The sequence below is a fragment of the Artemia sp. Qi Xiang Cuo genome, chromosome 12, assembly GCF_049724085.1.
Source record: "Artemia sp. Qi Xiang Cuo chromosome 12, ASM4972408v1, whole genome shotgun sequence".
NCBI lineage: Eukaryota > Metazoa > Arthropoda > Branchiopoda > Anostraca > Artemiidae > Artemia > Artemia sp. Qi Xiang Cuo.
The window spans coordinates 29,833,794-29,861,261 of NC_142805.1; the positions used below are offsets into that span (position 1 = coordinate 29,833,794).

At 34.9% G+C, this 27,468-nt stretch overlaps 1 protein-coding gene across 1 annotated transcript in view; it reads left to right on the forward strand.

Annotated features, from left to right (window-relative positions):
- Positions 1 to 27,468, forward strand: part of Prim1 (DNA primase small subunit) — a 69,341-nt gene that overhangs the window by 21,152 nt on the left and 20,721 nt on the right. Inside the window, exons 2-3 of the mRNA XM_089097895.1 lie at positions 6,054 to 6,210; positions 27,207 to 27,388. Of these exons, the coding sequence (XP_088954021.1) occupies positions 6,054 to 6,210; positions 27,207 to 27,388 (339 nt within the window). The remainder of the gene's footprint in view (positions 1 to 6,053; positions 6,211 to 27,206; positions 27,389 to 27,468) is intronic.

Here is a 27,468-nt window from a genome sequence, read left to right on the forward strand (position 1 = left end):
AAAAAGATTTTGGAAATATGTGAGAAGGAATCAAGTTTCACAATACCCATCATTCACTTCCTTCATAGATCCTGAAACTTTTTCACATATAGATGATGATTTTGTAAAATCACAACTTTTCAATAAGGTATTTGGTTCAGTTTTTACTCAAACACACCAAAACACAAACTCAGTTCACTCCTCCAGATTTAACAAAAGAATTTGATGATTCAGAGTTTACAGACCAGCAGGTTTATCTGACACTCCGAAATCTTGATCCAGGAAAGGCACCAGATATTGATGGATTTTCCAATGTGATGTTACATGAACTTGCATCAGTGCTTGCTGGGCCACTAACATATCTCTTTAATCCTTGTCTCTCATCTGGTAAATGTCCTTCAGCTTGGAAAAGAACTATCATTAGGTTGTTGTACAAGAATGGTTCAAAGTCCCATTTCAATAATTACAGACCAATTTCAAATACATCAATCTTTTCCCATACAATAGAGAAAATTGTGGTGAGTAGAATTCAGGCACATTTTGAGGAAAATAATTTATGGCATTCTACTTAGCATGGTTTCCGTAAACGATGATCTTGTAACACGCAACTTCTCGAGGTGATTCATGATTTTCAATTGATGACGGATAATGGTATTTTGTTTGATTGTATTTATATCGACTTTTCCAAAGCATTTGACAAAATTTCCATCCCACTTCTGATAAATAAATGTCAACTATATGGCATTGGCCCATAAACTAAAGCATGGATAAGGGATTATCTTACAAATAGAACCCAAGAGGTTACAGTAGGTGATGCTCTGTCATCACCTATGTCATGATGCTCTGTCATCATAAGTGGAGTTCCACAAGGCAGTTGTCTTGGGCCAGAACTCTTCTGCCTTTTTATCAATGATTTGCCAGGCGTTGTTAGGAATTCGACCTTAAACATGTTTGCAGATGACGTACAAATCTACACGCAGTCATGAGTGAACATGAGATTTCTTTACTTCAAGAGGATTTGATTGCTCTGGGCCAGTGGTGTACTGCAAACTCTATGTTCATTAATGAAACCAAGTGCAATGCTGTGCACTATTTGCGTAGACTCCCTCAACATTGCCATTACCTTGTTGACCTTAAATCAATTTCAAGTGTGGAATATGTTCGTGACCTTGGGATTTGCCTTGATTCAAGTCTCAAATTTAATAAACATGTATCGGATATCACCCTTAAGGCAAATTACCAATTACAACGTCTAAGGTGTACTTTTCTAAGTTTAATCTTCATTCACTGATTTCACTTTATGTATCCACTGTACGTCCAATGCTTGAGTATTGCTCATCAGTATGGTATCCCCTTAATAAGAGCGTTGAGAGAGTGCAACATAGGGCTACCAAACTCATACCATACCTTAGTCATCTACCTTACCACCAGAGAATGCAAAGACTACATTTGCCCACTCTCCAGTTCAGACGTGATCGAGCCGACCTAATAAATACATTCCGCATTGTTAGGAATATTGATAATACCACCCCATCTCACTTTTTCACTTTTACAGAATACAATAGTACCCGTCAGCACCAACACAAAATTTACCCACCATGTTCACACAAAATAATAGGCCAAAACTCTTTGTCTAGCCGAGTGTGGAAGACTTGGAATTCACTTCCATCAGAAATAGTTACAAGTACCACGGTCCAGTCTTTCAAAAGTAGTTTAGCCTCTACAGATTTCTATACTAGGTACTTTTGTACTAGCTGATTTGTGACAGTGTGTCTTCAGTCATTTTGTAGGCTTACTTTTTGGTATGTTTCAATTATTAACAGATGTGTTTCAGTTAGTTTGGTATGCTACTGTATGTTTCAGTTATTATGTTTTCAATGTTTTCAGTTACCGTATGTTTTTGTTATGTCATCAACATTGTTATAGACTTTTTTATAATTGTTTAGTGTGACAAGCTTGTTAAAGCTTACGGTATTTTGTTATTAATAATTAAATAAATAAATAGCATGATAGATGCTATTTGACTTATCCATCTTTAACAAAAAGTAAACCCAACTCTCTTCAATTGCTAGTAGTGGATCAGTTAACCCATAAGTTTAAACCAAACATTTGCTTCTATCCCATAGGGATATACATAAAAGAAACTTTACAAAACCAAAAAATACAGACCAGATAATTTTTTCATCAGTGATTGTAGCTATATTCCAAAATTAGAGTCTGCAATGATATGGAACATGGGAAATGCATTGTACACACAGGCATGAATATGCCTGCTATTGCAAACTTTACTGCAGAATGACATGCCAAATGCATTTCTAAGTTTCTCATATAGATATGTGATGAGGAGTGCCCTTGTCAATTTCACACTATCTCCTATGGGAAAACCAAGGTATTCAATGCAAGAAGACTATCTAATATTCTGATTTCCTAGTTTTTTCGTAGTCAACATTACCTATAGGTTTATTGAAAGCAAGAACCTCACTCTTCAAGGCATTAAACTCTTGACTGATTTTGGCATACTCCCTACTAAGCATATAAAAATTCTCCTCAATAGACAATACAGTTTTACTTAAATTTAAAATATCATCAGCATAATTGAGCATGGAAAGGTCCAATCCTTAAAAAATAAAGCTAATTTTAATCATTTTTGGGGTTCAATTACACTTTTATTGTACAAGGGGGGGAAGTTACCTCACCCTGGAGGGTTTCTCTCCAAACTCTTATTTTAGTCTTACAGACAACATAATCATCATGGGTAGGAACTTTCAAGGCAACACATAACCTAGAATATATATTTTTAAATGCTTGCACAACTGAGCAATCAAGACTATGCTGCTGCATGCTATATAATAAATGAGAATACAGACCAGAGTTAAAAGTCCAATGAACATAGTGAGCTGCAAGAACAAGGAACTCAACACTACTCTCTGTATCAGTCAGAATGCTAGCAAGCAGGTAATCCCAGCTGTAACCTCCCTTAAAACCAAACTGATTGTCTATGGTAGAACTTACTTACATCCTGTATCGCTAATAACTCTAGCAACTTACAAAGAACAGAAGAAACTATTTTAAGGAATTGTTATCTGTCCTATTTTTGTCCAGATGACCTGTTTAAGTGCACATTGTTTTCTTTTTCTGTAGAATGTCAATAGTCCTTCATGTAACACATATGTGACATTTTCGTCTAGTGTCTTGCTGGATGCTGTGAGTATGTCTGTTTAATCACCAGTTATGGTGCTGGGAAGGAAACATTTTTTTTACTTATTGTTTTTCTGTTATATATGGTACAAGTATGTAACATAATGTATTTACACCCTATACAAGCAAGAATTGAAAAAAAAACTGGGGAAATGTCATGTGAAGTTTTTTTTCCTGTAAAAGATTATAAGATATACTATGCATTATTACTTTAATTTTACTTTGAGATGGCAATTATTTTTTAAGAGTTCTGCTTTGGAACTCCCTAACCAATCAAACCATCCAGTCTCAAACCCTGGAGTCATTCAAGCATATTGTAGATAGGGATTGGGAGCAGAAGGAGTGGTGTCTAAACTGGGATGCACCATGGTCCTGAACAAAATTTTGACGTCATGACTTGCAGGTTTACCTCAAGGAGCCATTCTTCTATGCCTGCATAATAGAATTTAAGGAAATAGCTCACTTCTTCAACCATGTCTAAGATTTTTTTTATCTTTTGCTGTTTACATTTTATCTTTTGTAGAACTTTTATTGCCAGTATACCCAAGACCAAACAATGGCTTTTGGCAGGTGCTGTAAATTATCAGTATAACTATTGGCTGCAAATTCTATATAATTTTCTTTTTGCTATCTAGGAAAGTATTTGAGTACATGAATGTGAGATGTATTTTTCTGTGCGGTCTTCTTTGCCTTAGTGATAGGAAATGGATTTCTGTAAAATCATGAAACTTCCCTCCTCAGGCATGATTTAAGCTCTGGGTCCATTATTAACTCAGCTAATTTTCTTGGGCCCTTTTTGGTTGTGTCTAGACAGTTGAATTTTATTTATTCCACTTGGAGGAACAATAAATTCATCCTCAGTATTATTCATCCTGATTTTCCTTCTTTGTTTTTTATAGTACAGTCTTTGGGTAGCTAATGTTTTTCAAAAATTGAAGATGTAATTATAATTGAAGTGAAAAGCAAAAATGTATTTTAGCTTTTTGTAAGTACTGTAGTCAGCGTTTTCTCTCTGAAGCACTAGTAGAGAATTTCTATTTTTTCTGAAAAGTTTTATTAAATGTAATCTGGTTCAAATGTGCTGACAGAGATATATTATAGATAAAGTAGTACTGTTGAAAGTTTTTAAGTATAGTTTCAACCTACCCCTTCCCCAAATATCATGTCAGCAATTACTTTGGTCCGCAAGACCTGCTCTATTGAACTTTCTGCCAATAATTGCCTCTATGGCTCTATTCAGTTGCTAATTTTGGCCTTGAAGGGCTCAAAATGTTATGCCTTTGTTGTTTGATTTTCATTATTGCAATTCACTTTGTTTCTTATTTTAATAAAAAAAAAACTTGGACTTATAAGGTCTTCTTAAACAGCTTTAGCAAAAATGCTTCTATTAATATTATGGTTTTTGTTTGCTTTTTTTGTTTCTTCTTCTCCTTTAATCAAACTTTCAAATTGTAAAAGAAAGAACATGTTTTATGAGAAATAAGTTTTTTTGCATTTGAAACTTGAAGTTAATTTAGATATGATAAATTTTCATGTGACAAACTGAAAAATACAAATATGCTTAAACTGTGTCATTCAGAACTACTCAGAGCTGCTTCTTCAGGCATTATTAGGTTGAAATTTTACAAATTGTTTCAGTGCAAAAGATCAGAAGGAAAGATGGTGATCAAAGTGGATCTGTTGGTTTTTCTGAGAAGCTAGATTTATTGGTATAATTGTCATTGAGATCTGATCCAAATTTCTGGTGATGAGTCTCCTTTTCTGAAACATTATAAACACAAGACATATTTAGAGATTGAATTGAAATGCGTATCGGCAATGCTGATTTTTTTTAATCAATCCACAAAATTTAACTCTTATTATACAGCTATAAAAAGAAACTGATTTTCATCAGAATGCTTGATATGCCAAAAACAAAAAGACAAACAAAGTAAAAACTTATTCAATCAGTTCTATATTAAATTCTACCCAAGTTAAAAAATCACATTATATAATTCAGCTCATAGTTCAGAATTATAACATCTCAGATAAGGTCACCTCAGGCTTCCTAGATGAAACAATTAAGACCTTAAACTGACTTTTATTCAACAGGTCAGGCTCCCAGGATGTCAGACCAAAATGCCATACTGGTGGACAATTTTGAGGAATGAATTAAATTTTTTTGTTATGAAGGAGGTGTTTATGAAACAAGTTTCTATTTGTTAGTAGCATATTATTGACTTTTTTCCCTAGCAAAACTTAAAACTTATAAGAATACCGAGCAGCTATATTTCATCAACCATTTGAGATGCCTTAAGAGGCGCGCTGGACTCTAGAATATTTCTCTAGCAGGATAGCTCATTCATATATTTCTACCAATCTGGATATCATACTGCCAATTTGTTTACCACAGTATGACACAAAATCAGCCCCAAAAAGGTACATTTGGCATGCCACATTTAATCTGTAGGTTATCAGAAACTTTGTCCTGGTGCCTAGTTTCTTGCTTCCCATTAGTGGGGAAGCTAGCAGCAATTCCATCAAAAAGGTTTAATACCGATTTCATCAGATAGTTTCTTCAGAAGTATAGTGTGTCTCATTAAGCCAAATGTTTTCATCAAGTCAATCAAAGGTCTCGTTCAATGATAGAAGCTCCGCAGCTTCTCTATTAGCTGAATCAGTTGCCTATTCATAGAAGTCCGAAAATTTAGCCAAAGTATCCTCTTTCCTTTCCAAAGCTACAGAGTCTTTTCTTAGAAAAGTATCCATGTGATGTTTCTTGCTTTTTGGTTCAAAACTTGATAAACCATCCCTTATCAAACAAATCTAGGAGGCTATAGTTTTCATTTTATAATTATAAAAAGATGTTGGTTTCTAATTGTAATGTTCTATTTTAGAAATCAAGACAAATTTTCCGTTTCGAGAATTTTCATTTACACTCGCAGATGATGTCTACATCAGGTACATGTCATTCCAAGATGAAGAAGATTGGGAAGAAACTGTAATTGGTAGGGTTCCACATAAGATCGACATTGGAGCAATCTACAACTTTAGGTGAAGTTTACAATGTTTTGTAAATACAATCTCAGACTTCAGAGTATCCCAGCCAAAAATTACGAATTTGTTGTCTTTTGAACAGGAACCCATAGCCCCTAACTGGGAAAAATTACATAAAATATAGGCTTTTCAGCTAATTATTATCTAAAAAATATCTAAATAATTTTTTTTGATGATTATCTTCCCCCTTCAAATCAATAAATTTTGTGTGGGACTGCTTGTGGAGTAACTGAAGAGTGATGTCATTACAATTGCCTTTTACTTATTGTCCTTATTCTGCGTAGTTGTGGCTCTAATTTGAAAATGTTTTACTGCTTATGTTGGTTTATGGCTGACCTTTATACTCACTGATTCTGGAATTATTTTTCCAGTGTACTGTTATTTGCTTCTTTTTTGGATGACCATACAAATTTATTGAATACGACGTGTTAACCAATCCGTGTTTTTTTTTTTTTTTTTTTTTTTTATAAACTTTTTGGTTGTTATAAAAGTTTATAAAAAGCTTTTATTATAAACTTTTTTAGCTTGTGTTGCCAAACTGTTTGGAATTGATTGAGTGGTCATGCCATAACTCGTAGAGCTTGGATATGCAATCCGACTAAATTAAAAGCCAACATCTACTTTCCCTGAAATCTTAGAAAAACCATGTAACTTCTCTTTTTTTATGCGGGATATAGATATCTTTAGTTTTAGAGAAACTTATATCTTTAGGAAGTGTAAATTCTGTTTTTTCGATTAAACAGAGCAGAAATTTCTTTTTTATATTCAGTAAAGGGTTGTCACTAAAAACGTTCTAGTGTACCTGCTAGGATCCCAAAAATCACCACAAAAGAAATGACATTTGATCAATTTGACAGCTCTTTGAATTTTCTGTGGTACAACCCGCTTTGATTGAAAACTTTGCCAACACAATTCTATTGTCTTTTCAATCAAATTTCATAATCAAATCACAAATCCTCAATAGGTATCAATGATAATTAATCCCCTGGGAGAATCTGCTAATGAACCCCTTGCCTTTGAGACAGACAGCCGACGTTAAGGCTCACAAAATGATGTTTAAGGTATCAAATCCTCTTAAAAACAGGATCAGATTGTCGTTTATTACATTAAAAAATGGGGATTCGGGACAAATTAAATAAGCTGCTGAAACATTTTAATGACAGATTAACAAGCATCAAGAAATATTCAGCCACAAATGTTCAACTCGGGGCGTGAAAATATATGTTGCAGCCCATTTCAAAATTTAATTTGATGCCCTAAGCAAGCCAAAAGCTTGAGTATAATGTCAGTGGGAAGCTGGCCTCTGACGGTAGCCTAAACCAATTTATTATAAAGCAACAAATGCTTATCTTGCAAGGACTTACTGAAGATCCAACAACTGGTGTGTATTACCAGCAAGTATGTGACTGTAATCCCATTCTAATAGTAGCTATAATTGTAGAATTTTTATTTTTGTTCATACACTGTTGGAGTATATGGAAGTTAGTGACCCTATCCCTGCAAATTAAAATGAATGTTCAGCTGTTGATGTTAAGTTGCCTAAGTCCAAAAGCTCCTTTAGAATTTTAGCAGTTCATTGTAATCCTAGTGTTAATGAAATGTCTTTAGTTGATAATTTAAAGATATTGCAGTATTTGTCTTCTGTTTCTTTTCTTTGTTCCAAATTTCTATTAGTTGGTAACTTTAATCTACCCTCTATTGATTGAAGTTCATGCACAGCACAGGTTTCTGATGAGTAGTTTGAAAATTAATTCCTACAAACTTTGCAAGATTATTATTTGCATCAGCACATTCAGAATCCAAGTCGTTTGCGGGCTAATTAAACCCTGTGAATCTTGGACCTTGTAATAATAAAATCGCATGATGCTATTAGTTATGTTGAATTTTACCACCATCAGGAAAAAGCCATTCTGCAGTTTTGCTGATGTCACTTAAGTTTGTTTTGGGTTTTGCTGATATTCCGAAAGACTCTCCAAAATCTGATTATGGCATAACAAATTATGTTGCATTTTCTTATTCTATGTCATCTCTTTCTATTCAAGTGGAGCTACTGCAATGTAATGCTAGTGCTGATGTGTCCTTTGAATTTATTAGGCAGGCCCTTAAAGAAGGTAAAGATTAATATGAGCCATATTTACCAGCAGGTAGTTTTACAACAATAGACAGGTCCTTTCCCGGTATGTTGTACAAACTCTCAAAGAAAAGGGTGATAGATAGCGTTAGTGCTTACAATTCAAAACCATTGATTCATGGACAAATTATAAAAGAGTGAGATATAAAGTAACCAATTTCTTCATCTAAATCACCAAGATGTTGAGTCAAACGCTATTGCATCTGTCCAAAGTTGCCCAAAAAGATTTTGAAAGTCTGTAAGAAGAAATCAAGATTAACAATCCCCATCATCCACTTCGTTTATACATCCTGAAATTCTTTCTCATGTTGATGAAAATTGTACCATTAAGTATCTCGCCACTTGTGCCGTTATGGCTTACGCCGCTTGTGACGCTTAGGTTTTACCTTGAGCCGCTGAGTTGATATAAACTTGTGCCGCTAAAGATTGCGCCACTTGTACCGGGGGAATTTTATGTGTGGTAGTCTGCCCTGTGCCGCTTATGATTGGGGGAAAAGGATGAGTATAATGAAGGGGTAGAAAAAATGACCGCGCCACTCCCTATGGGAGAAAATAAAATAGATTAAATAATCAGTTAGAATTGCCTTGTGGGGTGATTAATTAGGCTGGGGAGCCATCAATCCAGGAGCGTAATCATATTTCGTAGGGTAATCAGATTCCTTGGGTTCGCTGCCTATGGAGACAATTGAACTAGTTATCTACTTTGCGGTGAGATACAGGCATATAAGAAAAAAAACACAAATAGAAACGTAATGGGTTTATTGAGACTTACATTTCAGGTATACAACAATGAACGTATATGAGCAAAGCTTCATTTCAATCGTGCTAACAGTCAGAATGATAATTTCATAATGGATGGGAGAATGGTACTAACATAATTGACGCGAAAAACACTTTTTATCACTATATATTATCAGTCCTGATTCTGTGCCCTAAGAGCTATTTCACGATTGGCCCAACTCCTGTGGAGGACCCGCTACTTTGTTATTATGTTGACAAACTAAAGTTATTATGTTAACTGAGCGTCCAATAATTTATTTTCAATATTTTGGTCATTAAACCTTCACATTCCTATGATAACTTGAAACTTCCTATGAAACTTTGTATAAGACATTGTCTCGTGATTTTTTGTCAAGTATTTTCGCGAAATTCAAAACTATCTTCTTTGATTAATACCGTCATTCGACCGGTAGCTTTTTCCACATTTCACATCTGTCGGTCTGTAAAACAAAAAGTCTGGAATGCTGCAAAGTATTAGAAAGTGCTCTTGAATTCATCAAGTATCAATTTCTTTTACGAATATAATCATCCGTTTTTTGTTACTTTAAAGGGGTGTTTTGGCTGAGAATGAAATGCGGTTTTTCTTTTGTTGATTAAGAATTTAGACTCAAGTTTGAAACGGGATTTAAACTCAATTAGGGGGAGTTTAATTTATATCGGAAGTATTTTTAGAAGGAAACAATTTTATTTTATTCGGAAGTATTTGAAAACAATTTTATATTTTAAATATATTACATATTATTTACGGTACATATTACCCTTCCCATTATTTAATGACGTCCCGTCATTAAGACTTGCTTGCCCTTAGGTTTGAAAGTATTTCGAAATTCATTTACTACTTGTTCTACATAACTTTAATTGATGTTGTATTATTATAAGCCTTATTTAAGCTTAATATGGAGTGCTTAAAAATTTTTTCCTGTATTACCTTTCTTATTTTATTATATATCCTTTTCTAAGGTTCCTCCACCGGACTAAGATAGCCACTACACAAAGATTTTTTTTTTTTTTCTACATTAATGACTCCTACATTTCCAACCTTACCAAACATTATCATGTGAAATGTTTTATGTGGTTGGGGTCATTCTACTATTATAATAAGATATTTTTTGAAAATTCACCTTTTATAAGTTTTTTATCTTACGCTAACTATGGGATAATTATGTTTCCTATCTACGCTAAATTAAATGAATAATACGACAACATTACACATAACTTAATCTGAACACTTAGCAATACATATAGGAACGATTTAAAACACACAATATTATATTCACCGCGTTCACTGGTAAATATTAAAACACTTTCACTGGGACGGTTTGTTATATAATATTAATGATAGGTTATTGAAATTGTTAAATTTTCAAAATTAATAAAATGTGATGTAAATTCTTACCTACTTCACCACCTTACGTGTCTCTTAGCGTACTCACTCCTTCTGTTGTAAATTATGGTCCTTCACTATTTTCGTCTTGTGCAAAAAAATTTTAAACACTTACAATATAGTTCCTTCAAAGAATAGTTCGAGCATGGTTTTGTTCATCTTGGACGGAGTGCTTTCTCTAATTATCAAACGGGGAATGATACGTCCAGCTACATGTGTGTGGAATTTTGCCATCAGAGTTCATTCTCACCTGCTGTTTTTAGATAGTTCATAAGGTGCTTTATCGTTAATGGGTTGAGCACTGGGATCGTGTTGATAATAGATGGGTTGATTTTCTTCTCAGCATATCATTCTTGGGATATTTTAAAGCACATAGAGAATGTATTTCTCGTATAAATTCGTTCGTTGGGCACTTAGAGATTAAGTTCTCTTATAAAATTGTTCGTGCAGGGCTTGTATCTATTAGCTTTTGCGGTGACTCCTTGGTTAATCACAGGGGAATTGATGTTTGGATTTGGGATGGGTCGACATCAAACTTTAGTGAGTCCTTCAACATATTGTCTAACTTTTGGGAGGAGTATATTGTCGCTCAGGGGTTATTCACTGGGATTACTTTTGGTTTCTATGATTCAATGGTTGGTTTTCAAGTCCATTTTTTTTAGAAATTATCTCGTAAAATTTACGGGATAACAGAGATAGGAACTTTACGCATTTGATAGAGGTGATAGGATCGATTCCGAGAAATGGTCGAAAGGGATTCAACGCGTGAATCTGCGACATGTAAATAAATTGGGTTCATCGAATATCATAACTATGCAGTTATATGGAATATCAGTCCACAGGGTTTATCAAGGGTGATGTTTATGCGCTTACATCTTATACTGGTCGATGGGAGTTCTCAGGATTGCTTTGTTTATATAGTTCGATAATGCACTGGATACTGAGATTTATTAGATACTGTTACCTGATACATAATATGGTTTGTGATTGAGGAAACAACGATCTAAAGGTAACCGTAATTTTCGTCCTAGCTTCGTTGCCTGTAACTTATGGTGAGTACTCTTCGTTGGTTGAGGGATGATGAAAATCGATGCTACTAGGTTGTATCTGCGCTGGACCACGTATTGTAATGAATGATTTCCGATAAGTCATTCCAATTCCTGTAATAAAAATAACGAGGCAGAATCACACGTTCTTTAAAACGAGTAGTCATAATGCATAATAAGTAATACGATTGCGTACGTTTATGGTGAATTTTACGCTACAAGATAATATTAAACAAATACACTAATATTATTACACATATATTGATTTTAACAAAACGACATTAGTATCATGTCGGTTTCAAATATATAGAATTTCCATTGGTAAATCTAAACCATATGAATTTCTTCTAAATTGTTATATAATAACGACGATATAAGAGATTAATTCGTGTAACTATAAGTAATGTCTCTTATTATGCTCCTTAGTATACGCTATTACACACACCTTATTTTCATGTGTTTCAACACTTATTTAATTTTACCTTAGATTTAAAATAACCATTTAAACATAAGTTACGCTACATCTTTAAGTTTGAGGTCTCAGTTTACAATATATTTCATGCCTTCATTGTTCACGCACGTCCGTGCTGTTTAAGAAACGCATGTTGCAGCGTCATAACCGCACGGTTTTACGTAAACGACACTTACAATGAGGGAACTAGACATAGCAAGGACGAGTGGAGACCTCTATACCCACTCGTTTTCTAATGACTTCCCTTTTTCTTGGCTTAGATGTTGTCATGGGGTTCCGGGTTTAACTTCTGCATTTCAGCCGTTTCCCTGTGTTTTTCCTTTGGTTTTTGCCTTCTTATTCTCAAAATTCTTCCATAGTTAAAAGTCAGTAAAGTTCTCATAGTCAAGGAAATCACGAATACGAAACATACAGTCAGTAGTATGTTCCACCAGAAATTGGTTGAGAATAATCCGTATCTATTATCCACGTACGTTAATCTTTGGTCTTCATTTGTAAATAGGGGAATCTGGGAGTTTAATGCTTCTCTTATTTTTGTAAGCGGTAATGTTCCTTTATTCTTTTCGATTTTGGACCATATTGAGATTTTCCTTTCCTCACTTTCTATATTGGGAATAGTGTACGACAGGTTGATTGCCTTAAAATTGATTATCTTAGGACTTATTGTATTTGTGCTCGTGGTATTAACGACGCTTGAATTGTTGATTATTTAGTTACAAGTCAACATCCTTGTTCTATGGTTATCGTACCCACATCTTGTAATAGTAACTCGGTCCTGTAACTTGGATCGATTCTTTCTGTATTATTATAACAAGACAAAGTTCCAACATTTTTTTTTGGAACAGAAAATAACCAAAGATACTTTCTAAGGTGTATGAATATTTTTCGTTTAGTACTTCCTATCAAAGCTTCGCACGAATAAGGTATTTCTTCTTGTTGTGTGTCTTTTAAAAATATATCTAACAGACAATATCCAGATTTGACGTTATAAATAGGTAAAGTAACCTGGCATGCTAGGTTTTTGAATGATACGCACTCTTTTAAGTCTTGTGAATCGGCTAGGGCATATTTTCTTCTATCCTGATCAAAAAGTAAATACTCTGCTTCAGGTGTGATAGTCATAAATGAATTCATCTTTTTTATATTCGCAGGGAAGGTCGAAATCTTGTACAAGTCGTATATGGATTGTTGGTTTATCAATGGAATCGTTACTACTGCGAATAATTGTTCATTTATTTCCGCTATGTGGACTTTTAATTTTTTATAATAAAGGAATACATTTGATACTTCTGGCTCTATGGGTAAATGTAAACCAAACGTTAGGTGTGTTTTTATTTCATCTAGAATACTTTTTAGGTTCGAAGGGTCTACCAGGTCGTATGACAAGGTTCCTCCCGTGAGGGCAAACAAGGTGAATTCGAACTTACTAACATCTGTCATTAGATTTAATAATGACATGGTAATTATATCGAGTGATACCATGGTAAGGCTCACGTCTGTCACCACGCGATCCACTTCGTTCCTTAAATAGTTCATTACATTTACAGTTTTCGAAATTTTCTTAGATATCATTTCGACTTTATCTCTTTGGTACTTTGCTATGCTTGATTGTATTTTCCGGACGTGTAACGTTACGTTCATAGCATTATCCAATTTTTTTACAATTTCCCTCAGGATGTTTAAGTCTTCCTCCGTTGTTAAACCAAAAAGGCGGGAGGCGAGTTCTCCGATGATGAGAAATAGGCTTGTAGATCTACAGTATTTGATTCTCTGAAAGAACACTTCAAAAATTCTCGTTTAGCTTTGTTTTAATTTTTTTATTTCCGCATTAAATAGTTCAAATAAGGCTTGTAATCTTTGTCTGTATAATATTAAAAAGACTCGATCAGTTGATACTTTCTGGGTGTTTTTCTCATTTAGATCAGGTAATGGTTCAATACCTTCTTTTGTCGGTTAATTGGCAATGGTTAATCTAGCACAAGTACGTTTACCGTCTATTGCCCAACATTTCTTTTCCTCTTCTTCCTCTTTTTTATAATTATTTTCTTTTCTTCTGGCTTTACCCCTTGTACTTTTATCGTTTGTATTTCGGTATGTCTAACCGGGATTCTTGCCCTTGCGTTTATAAGGAATTTGCCAATAGAATGGGTGTGCGTAAACATGGGCCCTGTTGACCATGTCCATCTTGTAAATGTCGTTGGTTTTAGATAGGTTAACATAGTTAAATTTCCATGTCTCTCTTTACTAAGTGCGATCAATTCTGACACTGTGTTGCCGTAGTTTCCGATATCGAAGACTATTTCTTTGGCTGGGGTCACATATGTAGGTGTGGTTGTCATGATGTCTTTTTCTTTTCTTTCTGTAGGATTTATATATTCATTATCTTGTCGGGTATTTGAGAATTTGTTCCTTGATTTGTCTAACTCCTTTAGGTTAGTATCTTGTCTGTTGTGATTTCCCTTTCTTAGTTTGGATGTTGATATCTGTTTCGTGACGTTTTTCTCAGCATGACTTTGCCATAATTCTTTGAGAAAAGTCCATAGGCTTAGTAGTTCATTTAGCATTGCGTAATTTCCATCATAAAGTTCTCCTTTCCTCGTAGTCAATAACTTAGGGTTTTCCATAGATTGCATTGTAGTAAAGTCTCTCGATAAGTATTAAATATTATTCGCTGACCTTTTCTTTCTATTTTCTTTGGTGCTGGTTCTTAGTGCCATGTCGATTTCTGCCATTTTCTTATCAAAGTCATCTATTACGAATTTTGATTTTAGTTTTGGGATAACCGGAATTGGAAACTCTTTATTATCTTTACTATGCATCATTTTACTGGTCTGTAATTCCTTACCTGACCTTAGGAACTAAAATATTGATTCCTTGAGTTCATTCGTATTTTCTCTAGTCTTGTTACTCGATAAAATAAAGTTTCGAAGGGTTTGGGGTCCAACTTCATAAAGATTTTCCATGCATTGTGACCGGCTAGCCCCGAATTCACATATTTAAATATTACACTCTGGTTTACAATATATTGGACTGCTGCGTGAACAATGAAGATTATGATGATATTCTTAAGCCTCATCTTATTGTTTGCTTCTAGAATTAATTCTTTATTAATTTTACCTATTTTTGCAAAATTCGTTTATTTACTATTTTGTTATTATTATGTTTTTTTTTCAAAGTAGTTTAGGCATTTTAACTTTTAACTTAGGTTATTTTATTATATTATCTTGTATCTATCCAATTTTTGAATTGCTTTATGGCATTGCTCGAGCAAAACTAAATTGTGAACGCAAAATAGAACTTCTGCTTATGGATTATATCTTGGGATTAGAATGGTTACGGAAGTCTTATTTTTACTCTGGTTGTGATATGCCTTTAATACTGGTTGAGATATACCTTAAAGGCATAGTTAATAATTACTATATGACTTAATTTTATATTATATTTTTCGAGTAAGCAACATATAAATAAGTAAGCAAGCAACATGTAAATACGCTGGTAACCTATTTTCATTATAAGCCTTTTAATAAGATTATTTTCGTTATTGCTACTAGAATTATTAGAATCTGCACTAAGACAAAATAATATATATATGAGATTAATTTATTCCATAGTCATGTATTCCTATTATTGATAACTAATAGGTATTTATCTAGATGCTAGATAGTTATCAATCTCGTAAGATTATTACTCCTCTAAGCACTGAGGTAAATGAATGGTTTACCTTTGCGTAGAGCATACGCTGTTTCATTAATATTTATTCACTTGATTCACTATTATTATTATTATTTGCGAAGAAAAAAAAATTTCGAAAACAGAGGTTATAGCGTTTGTGAATTTATAATTTAAAACATTATTTTGATAATTTTATCTGTATACACGATTCTTCCCATATTCATCTGCATTCAATTTTAATATTGACGTATCTTTTGGTAGTACGTTGCGTGTTTCCAACAGCGCTAGCATGGTATTACGGCGATGAACTTCCCATGATGACACATTTGGGCTGAGGAGCTTCATTTTAAATACAGTGTTATTTTCCTTGCTCTTATCTATGTTTATGTGCATAAAATAAACCAACAGATCGTTCGGAAGGTCTAGGTTTTTCAACGTATTCGATATATCTTTCTTTTGCATATTTTCACGAATTACTTTACGACATCGTTCAGCTAAGGAAAGCGGATTATTTATAACTTTTACTACTCTAAAAATTAATTGTATGTGTGACGCATTACAACATTTTTGTTCACGTACAATAATGTCAAAACCAGGGAATACTTTGGATTAAAAATTTTCATCTTCTTCGAAAAAGTTTAGTGCAATTTTCTTTATGTCGTTATAATCTCGCGCGGTAACTTCCAATGTGTTGGGCTTTATTTCAGGGTTTATGCCATCAATGTTCCACCAATTTTTATACAAACTTATAAGAAAGTTTTTTCCATTTAGTAGGTTATACCCTCGGTCTATTAATAGTGTAAGGAATCTAAGGGGCCAAATGGTGGTAACACCATTTTCATCTTGAGTTTGCCATAGATTTTCTGCGTTAAATTCGGCAATTAGGGGATATTGTGACATTGGAATTTTTTGTAAGAGAGCTCTTAATGTCATCGTAGCCGCTCATCTAGTTCTTTCTACTGCTGTTAGCATTACCCATGTAATGAAGTTATAATATACTAAACTTGCTATTATTCTTAAGATTACTCGATCTTCCAGGGGGCTTCTATGTGATTTTAGGAGGAAATGTAACGTGACGAAATTTAGTTCCTCTACTACCTTCACCACTACATATTCGCTCAATGATTTATTTACGTTATTCATACTGTGACATTTTTTATGGGCAAGAAAACACTGTGGAGACATATAACGTAATGTTTCTGATGTTAAATCTGGTTTATTTAACTGCGGACAACTGGGAAATTTTTTCATGTTGTTTTTTGTTAATAAATTAATATTCTACTTAGTGGAGTTAGTAGCATTCCATGTGGGTTATCTCTTTCCGATCGCCGGGCCAGCAATGACTATACACACGAGAGATCGTCAGAGGTCAGCGTATATCTAGAAATGTGTGATTTTAATTTTAACGAATGCTACATTATGGTTGAAACTAAGATAATTTGTTACTATCGAGGTTCCTATGGGGATTATAATTATGTCAATAATCTCAATAACTGGGTATATTTTGGGTTGTTCCATTGATTAATTCACTCTTGTAGATGTACAGTTGATTCTCGTAAGGTAGCTACCCAGTAGGCAGAATGTGCCAAATAGGACCTAAAACACTACTTGTCATCATCGGTCGACCGCGAGCTTCCTACTTTGGGCCTTTCTCATTGATCACTAATGTTTTGACATCACTTGTATCACTATATATTCACAAATTTTGACTTGGTTAATTTAATCGCATAATTTTAAATTTATGACTGTGGATTATAAGTGGATTTTTTCATAAAGGATTTGAAATCCGCCCCCCTCCACGTCAGGGAACATTTGCTAGTGGAGGGTTGCGGACAGAGCTCGATTAGATAGCATACGCGGGCATGTAGCAATGATATTTCTATATTTATGTAATTTTTATTCATAAGCAGGGAGTTTTTAAATTATCATTCCCTAATGATACCTAACCATTGAAAATTTTAATTTTATCTTGACTATGAATATTTCCATCTGTCTGGTTTTTTGATTGTTCTACCTGATTGCGTGGTTACTTTTTCTTCTGTTTCTGGTGGTTTTTTTTCTTTTTAGGTTTTGCTAGCGATATAAGGTCACATTTTTTGTATTGTTTTTTAAAAAATTATTTCACTTTTAATTTTGTTTCTTTCGCGTGCGCGGGCGCTGAAGTCTGATTCGATTTCCCTGTTTCTTTAACTACCATATGGTCTGATTCGCCGTCAGACTCTTCGGAACTGGTTTCCGATGACTTCGCATTAGAACTTTTAGATGTGGCACTTTGCGTTTTTGAGGTATCACCTGCCCTTCCTTCGTAGATTTCTATTCCTCTGGAAGTAGAGGGTTTATTTTCTAAATCCTCGCTTTGAGTTTTTAATTCGGGAGACTTGAAAGACTCTTGAGAACTCTGATAGGAATCAAAATTTTTTGCGGGGCTCCGCCATTGTTTAAATGCCATTTCTTCAGGAGGATGGGGCATTTTTTGCACTAGTGTTTCCCTCCATGAAGTCCATTGTTTAGGCTTGACCTTGGACACAGTTATATCACGATATTGTCCTTGCTGGTCATCCTTGGGAGTTTAATTCTAAGGCAATGTACTTTGCCTCGTTTTTATGGCGAAGTTTATTAAATCCATAGCTTCTCGTAGATTTGTTTTAATTGAATCTTTGGGAGGAATTTTCTTTACAATAATACCCGGAGTTTCTACAGCTCTGTTCAATTCCTCCTGTAGCGACAGGGGTCTCTCTATCGGGGATGCTGGGGAAACCATATCGTCTGGAAATCTTTTGGGGGGACAAGGGGTCGAAATTCTATCAGGAAAAAATTGGGTTTTCGGAGATACCGTATAATCTAACTCTCCTGTGCTCTCCAATGATGAACTTTTTGGGCTTTTTGGCGTTTTTATTCCCACTGGTATTAGGGATTTTCTTTTGGGAATAACTAGATTTTTCATAGCTAAAAATTCTTCAAAGTTTTCCTCATCACTCTCATTTTCAAAATAATCTTGCTTGAAATTAAATGGTTTTAACTCGGCTAATCTTGATTTAGAGGGTTCGTCTTCTATGTCTGACGACTCAGTAGAAGAGGGACGCGATACCCATCTTTCCGGGAATTTGGCTCTTTTTATTCGGCTAACATGTGCCTTATAGGTTTTTCCGTTATCGGGGTTCGCCATTTTAAAAGTAAGTTCGTTATTATACTTTTTGACTATTCTGTACGGTCCAGAATATTTATTGGAAAGTTTCCTGTCTTCCGTCTTTGCCTCATTTTTTAGGTAGACGCAATCTCCTATCTTAAAATCTATATTCTCTTTGATTTTGGGTAGTTTTCTTAGCTCTTGACTTATTTTACATTTTTCCAACTCTTGCCTAACTATTTTATAAGTTTTCCTCATCCTATTTATGAGCTCTTGTTTGTAATCCTCCGTGCTATTATAATATTGTCGGGACTCAACTATATCGTGATACGGTATTATGAAGTCACGACCAAATAACAAATAAAAAGGACTTTCTTTAGTTGTTTCTGAATACGCAGTATTTATTATGTTGGTTAAATAAGGTAAGAATTTATCCCAGTCGTTCCTGTTGTCTTTTGTATAAATTCTTAATACATTCGAAAGTATTTTTTGCCTATTTTCTATTTTACCTTTAGCTTGTGGGTGATAAGGGGTCGTCATCAATTTCTCTATGTTAAGAAAACTCATTAAGTCTATTGTTACGTCAGAAATAAAGGTACTTCCGTTATCGCTTATAACCTTTTTAGAATGCCAAACTTAAAAGTTATTTTCACTAACATTTTATTCCTTGCATACGCACCTTGATTCTTTAATGCTTTAGCAAAAGTAAATACAGAAAAGTGATCTATAACTGAAAGAATACAAGTATTGCCCCTGTTGGAAACAGGTAAGTCTCCACTGGTTCCATATAAATCAAACGAGATAAAATCGAAGGGGGACCTCGCTACCGGGATTCTTCCCATTGGGGGTTTAGGATAAGCTTGGGTTTTTTTCTTAAGTTACACGTTTCACATGTACTTACAAATTCTTTAAGTTTTGTTAATGCCGAAGACACATAAAAATATTGTTTTAATTTATGGAAAGTTTTCGTTATTCCTGAATGTCTACCTATATCTGAATGAAAATATTCAAAGGCAGGTATTATTAAGTTTTGGGGTAATACAGGTATTATTGAAGTTTGGTTTCTATTTGCTTCAACATTCACAATTCTACATAATATTTCTTCATCAAGATCATAGTAAAAATTATCTATTTCTTTTCTAAGAGTTTGAATTTATCTGGTAACGCATCATCATTCACAAAATAATTAATAAGTGCTAAACACATTTCACCCTTTTTTTTATTTCTTTTTATATTTTCTAAAGACAAGGGACAATAGTTCTCCTTATTTTCCTTTATTGTGTCTTTGACTTTGTTTTTCTTATATTCATGTTTACTCTTAGTATCGTAGCGTTAATTTCGTCCTCCTCGGCTTCTCACGGCGTCCTCAGTTTCTCAGTTTCAGAAAATATTCCGTCGGAGATAGTTTCTGGGAATGTACTCACGAAGTCACAATTTTCAATTTGTTTGGCTGTTAAATATTCAAATTCATAATCTAGATATTGAGTATTCGTAATCCATCTGGTAAGAATTCCCGTGGGGTTTTTAAAAGTGCGCAAGTATTGCAGGCATTTGTGGTCTGAACGTAGTATTAATTTTCTACCAATTAAATAGTGTCTAAATTTGTCCAAGTGGTGGATTATAGATAATAATTCCAAGTTTGTGGCAGAATAGTTATTTTCACCTTTTGATAAAGTTCTACTCAAATAGCATATAACTTTTTCTATTACTTCTTGTTTGGGCGTTTCCTCTAGAGGATTAGGATTTTCTACCGGGATTATTTGCGAAAGAATAGCACCAATGCCTTTTGAACTAGCATCGGTTGTGGCCACGAATTGTCCATTTTCAAAATCAGGCAGCGATAATATTGGCTCAGAAGTGAGTGCCTTTTTGAGACGGTCTAGGGAAGCTTGAGCCTTCTGGGGCCAGGTAACATTTTGGGAGTTCCCTTTAGTTAATTCCGTGAGGGGTTTCGCAATTTGGGCGTAATTGCGCACAAATTTTCTAGAGTAACTAATAAGGCCTAAAATTCCTCTTGATTCCTTCATAATTCGAGGGGTTTAAGTTTTTTGACACATTTTACTGTGTCTGGGTCTGGGGATATCTCTTCTTGTGTTACCTCTACTTCTAAAAATTTAATTGTGGGTTGAAATAAGTCTGATTTTTCAGGCTGGCATTTTAAATTACCTTCTCTGAATCTCTCAAACACCTTAGCTAATGTTGCTAAGTGTTGTTCAGCATTTTGCTCCTACACATATCACATCGTCAACAAAATGATTGATATCATTTAATCTTCTTAATAGATACAATAAGGGTCTACATAGCGCGTTTGAACTTGTCTTGAGTCAAAAAGGCACTCGTAGGTATTCATAGGAACCGCACTCGATTGTAGAAAACGTAGTTTTGCAGACATCTTTTTCGGCTATTTTCACCTGGTGGTAGCCTTGGGTCAGGTCCAGAGAAGTCATAAATTAGTTTTTACTTGAGATAGAGTCAAGAATTTCATCTATTCTTGGTGAAGGAAATTTATCACTAACTACTTGTTGGTTAAGGGCTCTATAATCTACTACAAGTTTCAGGTCACTATTCGTTTTTGGGGCCAAGATCACTGGTGCTGAATACGGACTTATACTGGGGCATATAATCTCAATTTTTTCTAGTTCATGAATTTTATTTTTTAGCCACTCTTTATGCTTATACGGTATACGATATTGCTGTTTCGCGACGGGGTTACCGGTCGTTAGAATTGAAAGTTCAAAAAACGGGATCAGTACGAAGTAATCTTCGGATGTGGAAAAAACATCTTTAAAATTCCAAAAAAATTCGCATAAATTTTTCTTGATTTCCAAGTCGGTAATATGATCCATATTAAATTTGTTTAAAAAATGGTTTTTAGTTAGAGGGTATTTGTTATTTGAAGTTTTAATGCCGTTAACTAGGTTTCTTTTGGAATTTTTCTATCTATTTAAATCATTCTCCAAGATAACTTGGATTTAAACTAGACATGTTCCCTTTTTTTATCGTAATTGTATCATTCTCATGGTTATTAGTTACCCAAATAAAACCTTCTCCTTTGTTGTACGATAAAATCTGTTCTTCGCATAACAGATTTTCAGGAATTCCATTTAACAGGATCGCAAGCCATATTTTAGATTTGTTATCCACTGGTTCAATTATCTCTGCGATCTGAATTCTTTGAATCGTTTTCGGAGGGATTTTTTTTTTCCGTATCGCGAACCCGTAATATTTCTCTTCACTATTATTGTCTATTAGATTCATAATGGCGCTTTGCTGCGTCATTGCGGCATCTTGCGGTGTCACCTTGGGTTTTACTATGTTTTTCCACAATTCCACTATTTTCTTGATCTCGTTCGCCCTATACTGTCGCATATCCTATTTTAATTTTTGCAGATTTAATCCACTTATTATTTTAATTTACTTCACTTCTTTAATATCGCTCAGAATAAGAAAGCGAATTTCTGGATGTGCCAGGTCCTCTTTGTAGCGAGACATGAGGTTCAAAAGATTGCAACATTCTATCACCAGAAATTTTATTTACTGTTACATTCTCTTCGTAACCTCTGTTACAATTTCTTAAGGTAGGGGAAGGGGTATTCGCCGGGTCGACAAGTCTTTCGTTCACTACGTCTAATAATACCTTATTCGACCTTAAAAAATTAGCGCCGATAATGGCTTCATACGGAAAATTGTTGCATATTATAAAGTTTGTCAGAAAAATCATATTATCCCTTTTTACGTCTAGGCGAATTGAACCTTTTGCATCCAATCTATGCCCTGTTACACTTGTTAAATTGGGATTATTAAAATTCTTCTGTTGCGTAATGCGCGAAGGCAACCTATTAAATACGCATAAGTTTATGATATTAACCGTGGCACCAGAATCAATTAGTGTCTTAAAGTGAACATTTGCCACACAAAAATCATTAAATATAGGTAACTTATTATTACTAAGACTAAAGGACGGTACTACTATTGGTTTGGACCTATAAAATATTCTGGGTCCAATTTTTTCTTCTGAGGGGCCTGACACGTTTGCCTGCGGATTTATTTCATACGTCGGTGTCTGCAATAGAGATTCAGATATTTCAATGGAATCTCTAGCTAATTGATTTACATTTTTTTTCAGATTTTGACATGTATTATTACGGTAGTTTGGATTTCTTGCGACAGTGGCGGGTGCTGGCGCTGACTGCAAATGCCGTCGGCTTGAAAAATTTGCATTTCCCGTCGGCAAATTTCCGTTTATACTATTCTTGCCCTATATTGGTTTTGACGAGTATTTGGGTTTTCGAATCGATAATTGTTTTGCCTATTGGGGGGAAGGCTAGGCAAATTCGGTTGATACGCATTGCGAAGTACTGTTTGTCGCACTCTTCCCTAGCTATAGCCTTGTGCACCACTAGCGCTAAAGTTTGTTCTCCGGAACAAATGGTTGTCATAATTTTGTGTATTACAGACGGCATTCCCTGGTACCGTTATGTCTCTGATCCTAGAACAGCACTCTCGCGATATGCCCAGTTCAATTAAAATTATAGCATCTTACTATTGCAGGACTATTCCCATAATTTATTCGTTTAATGGGCTGAAAACTTACTGTTTTCTGCCTAGTTGGTTCTTGAGGTCTATTTCTTTGTGGCACTGGGGAATTATCCCTTGAAAAGAAATTTGGAGAAGCCTGACCTTCAATGGAGGCTGGCCTTGCGGTCGATTCGCCTAGGCTATTTATCTTTGTTTTACTGTGGTTTGCCACAATCGTGTCAATTTCGATCATTCGTCCCACCTCCTGAACTGCAAGATCTAACTTCGAATTTTTTTGGATATTACCATCCTATATAATTTTGGGGGACGCTCTTACAAAAAAGCGTGTAGTATGATTTTTTCATAGAGTTCTCCTGAACCCTTTTCCAAGTTCTGCTTCTACTGAAATTTGTATATTATGTAAATATTCTCTCACGTTCTATGAATGGTCAAAGCTTGCCGTTCCGTGTTTTAATTTATTTGTTGAACTAGTTTCGATAAATCTATCTTTGAATGCCGTTAACAATTTGTCTATTGTATTTATTGGCAAATTGTCATCATCTTCGACAGTATTTTCAATTTGCTTTAGGAAGGTTAAAGCCTGCCCTCTTAATCTTAGGAGGAGCATACTTACTAACGTTTTTAGCTCTGTTTTTGTTAATTCTATGAATTGGGCCAATTGGATATTAAATTCGTCGACATCTGATTGTCCATCATATTGCGGAATAGATTTTGTTATTTCTACATTTTTTGCGACCAACTTTTGCGCAATTAATAGTTCGCTCAATTCTTCTGACATTTTTGCGTTTGAAATATTTAAACCAACTTCACAAAATTCACTTAACCTATTTGGGGTTGACTGCTATCTCCTATGAGATATTCCAAAAGGGTTTTCCTATTATAACTTAGCGGTTATAGTCCTAGACACTTTTTCTTGTAAGTCTGTACCTATCCAATGTTTTAAATTTAAATTAAGAAGTTTGTAGCATAACTAGTTCGCATGTTTGCCTCCAAGTTTTTACGACCGTGCCACTTGTACCATTAAGTGTCTCGCCACCTGTGCCGTTATGGCTTAAGCCGCTTTTGCCGCTTAGGTTTTACCTTGAGCCGCTGAGTTGATATAAACTTGTGCCGCTAAAGATTGTGCCACTTGTACCGGGGGAATTTTATTGGCTGTCCGCCCTGTGCCGCTTATGATGGGGGAAAGGGATGAATATAATGACGGGGTAGAAAAAAATGACTATGCCACTCCCCATGGGAGAAAAAAGAATAGATTAAATAATAAGTTAGAATTGTCTTGTGGGGTGATTAATTGGGCTGGAGAGCCATCAATCCAGGGGCGTAAACATATATCGTAGGGTAATTAGATTCCTTGGGAGCGCTGCCTATGGAGACAATTGTACTAGTTATCTACTATGCGGTGAAATACAGGAATATAATAAGAACAAACACAAATAGAAAAGTGATGGGTTTATTGAGACTTTAATTTCAGGTATACAACAATGTATGTATATGAGCAAGGCTTCACTTCAATCGTGCTAACAGTCAGAATGATAATTTCATAATGGATGGCAGAATGGTACTAACATAATTGACGCGGAAAACACTTTTCATCACTATATATTATCAGTCCTGATTCTGTGCCCTAAGAGCTATTTCACGATTGGCCCAACTCCTGTGGAGGGCCCGCTACTTTGTTATTATGTTGAAAAACTAAAGTTATTATGTTAACTGAGCGTCCAATAATTTATTTTCAATATTTTGATCATTATACGTTCACATTCCTATTATAACTTGAAACTTCCTGTGAAACTTTGTGTAAGACATTGTCTCGTGATTTTTTTGCCAAGAATTTTCGCGAAATTCAAAACTATCTTCCTTGATTAATACCGTAATTCAACCGTTAGGTTTTTCCACATTTCACATCTGTCGGTCTGTAAAACAAAAAGTCTGGGATGCTGCGAAGTATTAGAAAGTGCTCTTGAATTCATCAAGTATGAAGTTCTTTTGCAAATATAATCATCCGTTTTTTTTGTACTTTAAAGGGGTGTTTTGGCTGAGAATGAAATGCGGTTTTTCTTTTGTTGATTAAGAGTTTAGACTCAAGTTTGAAACGGGATTTAAACTCAATTAGGGGGAGTTTAATTTATATCGGAAGTATTTTTAGAAGGAAACAATTTTATTTTATTCGGAAGTATTTGAAAACAATTTTATATTTTAAATATATCACATATTACTTACGGTACAAAATCTGGAAAAATCACAACTTTTCTACAAAGCAGAAGCACCAGCAGAAACACATTCCCAATTCAGTCCTTTGGATTTAACAAAAGAATTTAATGGTTCAGATTTTATGGTCCAGCAAGTCTATCATACGCTTCGAAATCTTGATACTGGAAAGGCACTAGACATTAATGGATTTTTAAATACAGTATTCCGCGAACTTCAGTGCTTGCGCATCAGTGCTTGCTTAACCTCTCTTGTGTCCGTTCCATATCTGTCTTTCAGCTAGCGCGTATCCTTCAAAGTGGAAAAAAGCAATCGTTAGGCAACTGTGCAGGAATGGTTCGTTGCCTATGCCTGTGGGAAATGGAGTTCCGCAAGGTGTTTGTCTTGCGCTAGTACTCTTCTGCCTTTTTATCTATGATTTGCTACACGTTGTCAAAGACTTGACTGTAAAAATGTTTACGGATGACGTAAAGGTATGTAGGTTGGTTATAAATGCACACGAGATCTCGTTACTTCGGTACGATTTGAACGCCCTGTGCAGGTGGTGTACTGCAAATTCCATGTTCATTAACGAAACTAAGTCTAGTACTGTGCACTATTTGCGCACACTCCCTCAATATTACCAATACTTTGTTGATGCTAAATCAATGTTGGGTATGGATGTAATGTTCGAGACCTCGGGATTTACTTCGACTTAAGTTTGATAAACATGTTTCAGATGTCACTCTTTGGTGAATTACCAATTATTATGTCTAAAGCGCACGTTCTCTAAGTTTAGCCTTCGTTCATTTATGTTACTTTGTATTTCTGCTGTACGTCCAATACTTGAACATTCCTCATCAGCATGGTGATCTTAATAAGAGAGATAGAGTAAGAGTCAAGTAAGTGAAACAGAAGGCCACCAAACTTATACCTTACCAGACATATCTACCATACCACCAGTGAATGCAGAGACTACAGTTACGTAGTATTCATTTCGAATATGATAGAGCTGACCTTACAAGGGTATTCTGCAATGTTGGGAACATTGATAATACCACTCCAACTAGCTTCTTTGCTTTTACAGAGTATAATAGTACCCGTCACCACCGATAGGAAATGTACCCACCATGTCCTCGGAAACGATTTGGTCAAAACTCTTTGTCTAACTGCACATGGGAGACTTCGAACGGACTACGGCCAGAAACAGTTCAGTCTTAGTACAGTATGTCACAGTACGGTCTTAATAAAGTATACTAGACTCTACAGTATATTATGTCTTATTGTAAGAACACCATGTATATTGGATCATTAAGATATGCACAAGTTGATACCCTGGGAATTGCCCCCTCTTCCATATTTCAACTTAGTTTTATATTTTCAGTATAATGTCCTTTGTTTCTCATATAATTGGTATGCTTGTTTGTTGTCTCTGTTTTCATCTGGCCCCTTTCTGAAATGCTTTCTGTGTACACACAGGATTTGAGTGGGGGTTGGGGGGTGCCTGACCTGAGAATCAGAGGATTTTTTCCAACGTGGTTTTTCACGATCAAAAATACAGATTTTAGGCCTTTTAGACCAACAGTAGGAGGAATCCTCCAACCACTTTTTGTGCTGGTATGATCTATTTTTTTTTTTGATTGCTTATTTTTTAGGCCTAAAGACAATCGAATGGCTTCTGCTGGTCAATTTCAGCCTCAGGAAAAGGAGCTAGTTTTTGACATAGATATGACGGATTATGACGAGGTACGAACCTGTTGCTCTGGTGCAGATATATGCAGCAAATGTTGGAAGTTTATGGTTGTTGCTACTAAAGTACTGGACATTGCCCTCAGAAGTAAGTAAGTTTTGCTTTCATCAAAATCAAGGGCACACAGAATTCATTTTAAATATAATTTCTTCAATTTGAAATGAATT